Source organism: Cyprinus carpio, chromosome A16, assembly GCF_018340385.1.
Source record: "Cyprinus carpio isolate SPL01 chromosome A16, ASM1834038v1, whole genome shotgun sequence".
Classification (NCBI taxonomy): Eukaryota; Metazoa; Chordata; class Actinopteri; order Cypriniformes; family Cyprinidae; genus Cyprinus; species Cyprinus carpio.
The window spans coordinates 10335815-10343875 of record NC_056587.1 but is presented as its reverse complement, the minus strand read 5'-3'; the positions used below and the strand labels follow the sequence as shown (position 1 = coordinate 10343875).

The window sequence follows — 8061 nt, the reverse complement described above, 5'->3', positions numbered from 1 at the left end:
TAATGAATAAATAAAAAGAAAATCTAAATTAAATGTTTTAAGGGCTTCAAACTGAACATCTCATGGCTCAATGTCTTATGGACTATCCTCCATTGAAGTCACCTCTCGGATGGCCAACTCCTGTAGTTTTTGCCTTCTTGATCTTTGGCCTTGGCTAAACCAGCTGGCCACACTCTCTCTAGTATCAAAATCTTCCAGACCCTCTACACTGATTCTGATCAGATCTTCACTGTGTCTGAATGAAGGGATGCTCTAGTGTCTGATCTGAACAGCTAAACAGTCCCTAAACAGCTTATACTACTGTCTCAGCTATTACAATAGTTCAGTTTTGTATGTAATAGCAAAGTGATTATATTTCATTTCATTTTTTTTATTAATTAAGAAAAACGTGTTAATTAAGAAAAACGTTAGGAAGAATTTTTTGTTTGTTAAATATAAGTTGTAGTTTTTTTAAAAGTAACGACTAAGTTGCCAGCGTTAGACAGTGAGCCTTTGTTTGATCAATTAAGCCTTCTCAAATCATTACAACCTGCCTAAAGTAAAATCTATAGATATAAAACAGTTCAAGCATATAGCAATGTTTAAATGTTAGACCCAGATAAATGTGAGCTATATCCAATAGTTTGTGCGGAGATGCTTCAGGACATGGAGACGCCGGCGTGATCGCTTGCATTTTTTCAGTGGATACGCCGTCATTTTCACACACACATTGCTCATAAAGGTAAGTAATACTGTACATCATTCATAACTGCAAAGGGTCTACTTTATTTGTGTGCACTCACAATATCAACAAAACGTTGTGCTTTCTGCCGTGTCGTCTTTAACAGGAGTACAAAAATGAACCGACACTCAGTGAAAACATGCCTAAATTATAAATATATCTATAGACATGATAAATAGACATGATAAATAAATGATAAATATATCTATAGAAAGCTTTAAATGACTACTTAACGAAATAAAACAAATCGAAAACAAAAATTATTTCATTATAATCATAATCCGTAAAAATGCACTTCTCTCTAAAGGAGATGGCTAGTCAGGCTTGGCAACTTCATCCTTGCGACACAGACTCAGAAAACACTAGTTTATTAGTAAAGAATTCAAATATCTCCCTACTGTTTCCCCGTCACATTTATGGTAGTTACTTTTGCCGATGCTTTGCGGCGAGCTTGAGTCTATTGTGTGTATTTGAACGCAGAACTGTTCAGCTGCGCTGCTGCTGCGGGACAATAAACACCGTCGAGTCGCTCTTGACAGTCGCGGCAGCACGGTCTCGTGTTGTTTCCACCAGAGCAGCAATTCTGTTTCATCACTAACTGATGGATGTCTAAAATATAGAAGTAAGGAGAAGTCTAAAACAGGCGGGAGGCCCGGCCCGCATCTGAACTATGACGTGAAAATTGGCCCATGCAGAAATGCAGGGCTCTAGTGTCTGTTGTTGAACCACAGGGAGGCATTCAGAGTAGCAGAGACTTTTATTTCCCTCGAACGGCTGGTCGCACCGGTGCAACCTCTGATTTTTTTTAGTCGCACCATTGAGAAATTAGGTCGCACTCTAGAGCCCTGAGTTGAGTACTCTAAGGCTTATATCATTAATGGCAATGAGTTATATATTTAAAAGTGCTGCTCTATCTTGATGAGTTTCTTGAGGTGGAGATGTGGAGGTTAATAATTTATTCATTGAGGTTATGCAAGAGTATATCTTCTTTATAGCAGAGGTTTAAGAAGTTAAACTGCATATTGGAGTAGAAATAACTATGGAACAATGTGTTTTATAATAACATGATGTGCTTCTTCTGCAGCTAACAGCTTGTTTTGCTGAAAATAGATATTTTTACATAAAACCCATGTAAATCTAATAAAACAGCTCTGCACTTTAATTCCAAAGGGCTGCAGGAAAAAAAAAAAGTTTTTTTGTTTTGATTTAACCCTAAAAGAGATATATACATATAACTAGGGGTGGTGGTGGAGGGGGGGGGTCGATACAGTATAGTATCGCGATATTTTCCGCAGCAATACTGAATCGATACATGGACTGCAAGTATCGATCTTTTAGTATACTATTTGGTAGAATAATAAAATCAATTCCTTGACAATCCACTAGATGGTGGTGTTGATTTTTTTTTTTCTGGTGAGGTCAGCTAGGTCACCTTCAGCATGCAGTAAGTTAGTAAAATAAAGATGACGAGATCGCGGAAAGTTATCAGAAGGAGATGTGTTGCACTGCGGACCATCAATACAGTAAAACTGCACATTTTAGAGTGGCCTTTTATTGTGGCCAGCCTAAAGCCCCTTTCACACTGCACGTTGGACCCGGTAAATTGCCGGGTCGCCTTCTGTGTGAACGCAAACACGTCCCGGGATCGATCCCGGGTTGGGGACCTAGTAACATTGCCGGGTTCAGTCCCAGAACGAGTGCTGTGTGAACAAAAGCCAGAACTAATTCCGTGAAGGGTGTGTCGTGATGAGGCATGTTATCGGGTGACTCTTTTACTGGGTGTTTTGAAGGCAGATTAACGTTTCGTTTTTCAGCCAAGTGCTTCCAGAATTTTCGGTTTCCGTTTTGGCCCAGAATTTTCATTGCAGTGCATCCCTAGATGTAAGACTACATGTTTTATTTCATTTAATTTAAATTTAACAGTAATTTACTTTCAAATCCACCAATTGTTGAAAGGTCTGAACAACAGCTCTGTAATATCGCAGTATATCACAGGATATCTAATACAAAATTGAGTTTTTATTTTTTTGTTAAAACAGATGTTTATAGTGATTTTATTTTTTATTTTTTTCTCTGGTGATTCCCACCCCTACTTATAACTGGTATATGGTTAATTATCACTATAAATCAGGGGTGTCCAAGCCTGCTATGTATCAGTGTAGATTAATGTAATTTTAAGATGAGAACAAAACATGATAAAATATATTAAATAACTTACAGAGCTCTTTTGGAGGTTTTGATGACTGCTGATAATCTAATGAGACACTCGTCTGATTTCTTGAATTTCTGAAGCTCAAACTCCTCCAGCTCCTCCTCTGATGTCAACAACACAAAGACCAAAGCAGACCACTGGGCAGGTGAAAGATCAGCAGATGAGAGACTTCCTTTGCTAAGGTGGGTCTGAATGTCTTTCACCAGAGTTTGGTCGTTCAGTTCATTCAGACAGTAGAACAGATTGATGGATCTCTCTGGAGACAGATTAGATTCTAGTTTCTGCTTGATGTACTGAACTATTTCCTTTTTGCTCTGCTCATTTCTATTTTTCTGTGTCAACAGACCCTGTAAGAGTCTCTGATTGGACTGGAGTGACAAACCAAGGAGGAATCGAAGAAAAAGATCCAGGTGTCCATTATCACTCTCTAGTGTCTTGTCCACTGTAGTCTTGAGCAAATCAATCATGTTTTTACTTTTCTTTTTCTGTTTTTTAGACTCATGAACAAATATACTTTTCTTCTTCATGTCTAGAAACAGATGTGCATAAAGGGCTGCAATAAACTCTTGAATGCTCAAGTGAACGAAGCAGTACATGGTACCAAGAACGATCCCTGTTTCCTCCTTAAAGATCTGGGTACACTTGCCTGAGTACACTGATGCCTTATAGACGTCAATACCACAGGCTTCCAGATCTGTGTCATAGAAGATCACATTGTTTCTTTCCAGCTGATCAAATGCCAGTTTCCCCAGTGAAAAGATGGCATCTTTATCCCAGGAAACATCTGGTTTATGTTCTCCATCATACTTTCGTCTGCTCTGCTGGATCTGAAATCTGAGGAAGTGTGTGTACATTTGTGTCAGAGTCTTAGGAGTGTCTTCAGTATTTGACTCCTGCAGTGTTTTGGAGGCATCATCATCCTGATTGTTTTTCACAACATTATTTTTTTTCTCCTCTAAAATGTTCTGGAGAACAGTGGCTGAAATCCAGCAGAAGACTGGGATGTGGCACATGATAAAGAGACTCTTTGATTGTTTAACATGATCAATGATTTCTTTGGCTTGATTCTCATCCGTGAATCTTTTTCTGAAGTACTCCTCCTTTTGTGCATCATTGAATCCTCGTATCTCTGTCAGCCGGTCGATACAGTCAGGAGGAATCTTACTGGCAGCTGCTGGTCTGCTGGTGATCCAGATGAGAGCAGAAGGAAGCAGATTTCCCTTGATGAGGTTCGTCAGGAGAACATCCAGAGAGGCTGGTGATGATACATCAGACCATGTCTCATTATCCTTAAAGTTTACAGGAAGTCGACATTCATCCAATCCATCAAGAATGAACAAGACTTTGAATTGATTTCTTCTTGTAAGCTTCAGTCCTTTTGTCTCTGGGAAAAACTGAGTTATAAGGTCCATCAAACTTAGTTTTTCTTGCTCCTTTAAGTTCATCTCTCTGAATGGAAGAGGAAATATGAAGCTGATATCTTGATTTTCTTTTCCTTCGGTCCAATCCAGAACAAACTTCTGCACAGAGACTGATTTTCCGATGCCAGCAACTCCTTTTGTCAGTACAGTTCTGATCTGCTTGTCTTGTTCAGGTACTTCAAACAAATTTTTGCACTCAACCTGTATCTCCTGTGATTCATGACGTCTGGAAGCAACTTCAATCTGTCTCACCTCATGTTCAGTGTTGACCTGTTCACTACAACCCTGAGTGATATAGAGATCTGTGTAGATGTTCTTCAGAAGTGTAGAGTCACCTTGCTTTGCAATTCCTTCAAACACACATTGATATTTCTTCTTAAGGCTACACTTTAGCTGATGAATAAAGACCAGCTCATCTAAACAGAAACAAAAATACAGATATTGTTTAATCTTATTTTCTCTCTACATTCATAAGTGACAGTGTTGTGTTTACAGATGATCAGTGTCTCTTACTTTCTAGAGTATCAGCAGCTTCATCTTGCTTCATCTCTCTCAGGAAGCTGAGTGTGAGATCTAGAGCTGCTTCTTTCATACTGCATCTGTTCTCATTAAAGTCCTTCACAAAGTATTGTAAGTTCTCTTTTTGTAATATTTTCTTAAACTTTTCCAGTTCTTTCTTCAGAAATGTGATTATTTTGCTCTCAAGATCCTACAAAGACAGACAAGAATGAATGACAGAAAAAAATCTTAATCTATATTTGATCAAAATTACGTATTTATTAATTAAAAGTATTCATCAAAAATCAAGTTAAGACAAACATTAATCTGCTGTAAATATTAATAAAAATGGGTTCTCATTCTTATTTGATGGGTTCTTAAAAAGAAAAAGTAGAAATAAATGTTCTGTCACACTCTTATTCAATAATGTATTTGTTTATTATAATTGTAAAATATTCTTGAAAATGTGTTTTATTACCTGGAAGATCTGCAGGAGACTGTCTGTAAAGTTCTTGTGGTTCCTGTGAGACTGTAAATCTGGATCTAATGTTTCATACTGAAGCCTGATAGTAAATAAAATAAATCAAAATACTGCATTTTTAGGAAAAATGACCAAAATATTTTGTAAATATTTTAGCAAAGAAAAAAGCAATACAGTGATAAATTTATGGACTATAAGTTTTATGATAATTATTCGCTGACACACTTTCTGACAAAAAGAAACACATCAAATACCGTTTGGTTCGTGATGCTGTTTCTTCACTGAATTCCGGTGGTTCATCCTTTGACCAGTCACTCTTCACAGACACAGAGCTGGACAGTTGTGAGCCTGATCTTACACTAATGACACAAAGAACAAAACACTTTACTACAGGAGCTCCTTCAGTCTCATTTAAAGAGCTTCACTGTTGAGGATGGTAATGAAGCACAGTATAGACATGCATTTGTCCATCTATGACTATGGATAGATGGAAAGACATATTCATGTTTGTCTGCATGATCTATTTTCCATGGTTAATTTATACCTCCTTGTGGCTGCTTGTGTGATTGTGTTACTGGAAAGAAGCTCCAGACGGAGTTCAATAAAGAGGAAATCAGTGATTTATTGTTTTATTTCATTCATTTCTATCACAAGCATCTTAGTGGAGAAATAAGCCAACACACAACATTATAATGTCAAAGATAATAAATACCTTTTGATTGATGTTTTTTTCTCACTGAAGTCTGGTACGTCACCCTTTGACTGGTCACTCTTCACAGACACATGTGATCCTGATCTTACACTAATGACACAAAGAGAGAAGAGAAACTTTTCTACAGGAGCTTCATCTGTGTTTTATATTGACACACATTCTCTCTAGTCCTTCACAGAAACAATGCAGAGTTTTAAAGATAGCAGTCATTCTTGTTTACAGACTCACATGTGTTTAACAATTTCTTTAATGTACTTAAAATGTGAGAAATATATTTTTTAAAATATTTGACTGATCTAATTAAAGAGATTTTATTTTTCATTTTCTGTTTTGACTAAAATGGAGAGCAGAAATGTCAGTGCTACACAGTTCTGTTAGCATACTTCAAATAAAGGGACCATATTTTCATCACTTTGTTTATTGGGTGTAATAACAGTAACAATGTCGTTGTAATAATTACCGTATCCTTTTGACCCCAAGTCCAAGTCTGAGCTGAACGTTTAACAGACGTAAGCTTTTTTATTTTCAACTCTCTTACATTTCAGATACAATCTCAAAGTTATATTTTTTTCTTCTTCACTGTAACAACTTTATGTCCTGAAGTGTCAACATCAAATACAGTTATTTAGGTGTGGTTTATTGTATTTTATGTACAGTGTATTTAGGTGTGTGTAGCTGATGTTGTACACAGGAAGCTGGGAGAAAATGCACTGCAGCTTCATAAAGCGTGCTGTACACAAGATAACCTTTGGGTCGTACGGCTCAGGAACAGAGTTATTAATAAATCTTAAACACTGATTCCAAACAAAGAGGGTTTGCTTTCACATCCAAACACACAGCGTCTCCACAACATGACGACAACACTACAACTCACTGAAGCCTCGTCTTCTCTTTGTGTAAACCTTTGAACAGCATTACGCTAATATTTCACATTGTGATGCACACATTCGTGAAAATAATATCTGGACTTCAGTCAAGGCCTTTTAATCATTTCTGGATCAGTGTTCTCTGTTAGATAGAATAAATCACTTTACAGGAGACTCTGACCTTTGTAACTTTGAAGATCTTACACAAACAGATACATTACACACTAAAGAAAGATTAAAACAATAAAACGTATCATATAAACCTTTAAATTAAGTGTGGAGTCATTTTTCATGTCTGACAATAACCTAAAAAAAATTTATGACCTAAAAACCCTGATGTGGAATACTTTACTGAAGTACAGACCCAGTGCTGAAGAGCGACTGTAAACTGACTGTAAATGATTCTGATTTTCAGTTCTGAGATATTTATCATCTATTGGCTACTTTTAAAATATAAATGTTATTTTTAATTAGGAAGTTATGAAGCTCTGAAGTTCTGCAAATCATTTGTAAATATAAAACAAAGTTTGTTAAGGTTTTGTTTTTTTTCAGCAAAGCTCTGAAACTGCAGCAGTGTTTAAAATGATTCTCTGAAAGCAGACTCAGTCTTACCTCTGTTTCTGTGAGAGACTCATCTTTCCTCTCTTCTCTGACATACTGCAGATGAACAGCTCAACACTGAGATCTTTGTGTCTCTGAAGACGATCAGATGCTCATCATGGCCTGGACATGACAATGAGATCAAGATCATGATAGTTCAGAGGAAGAAATGTTGATGAAGAAAATAACTAGTGCTGAATCTATGAGTTATCAAGCAATCAATATAAAAATAAAATATGCTACAAATATACTGCCATGTAATAATCTCTTCAGATCACTAAAATAAAAGAACACTTTTAGAATTATTCTTAATGCTACATTTTTACAGATTTGTATATAGACTTATAAAAATGTTTTAACGTGTCGTCTTTAAACGGTTTGTTTTAATATCTTTCTGCTTCTCGGTGGTTTGTTTCTTCTGCGACAGACAGGTGTAAGTTATAACTTAACAAATCACGCTTCATACAGCTCTGAAATGCGTTCATCATTCTCCTAAATAAGTGTAATGGTGAAAGTATTCAGACTTACTTGCAGTAGTTCAGACGATCTT

General features: G+C 36.6%; 1 protein-coding gene across 1 annotated transcript; it reads right to left on the bottom strand.

Annotated features, from left to right (window-relative positions):
• Nucleotides 1-2935: 2935 nt before the first annotated feature.
• On the bottom strand, nt 2936-8061 carry LOC109101397 (NLR family CARD domain-containing protein 3-like). Its single transcript, XM_042772575.1, has 7 exons — nt 8040-8061; nt 7524-7634; nt 6046-6135; nt 5588-5692; nt 5331-5415; nt 4868-5063; nt 2936-4770 (listed from the first exon to the last, which is right to left on the bottom strand). Exons 2-7 carry the CDS (start codon nt 7565-7567, stop codon nt 2936-2938), a joined length of 2355 nt encoding a protein of 784 aa, XP_042628509.1. The 5' UTR covers nt 7568-7634; nt 8040-8061.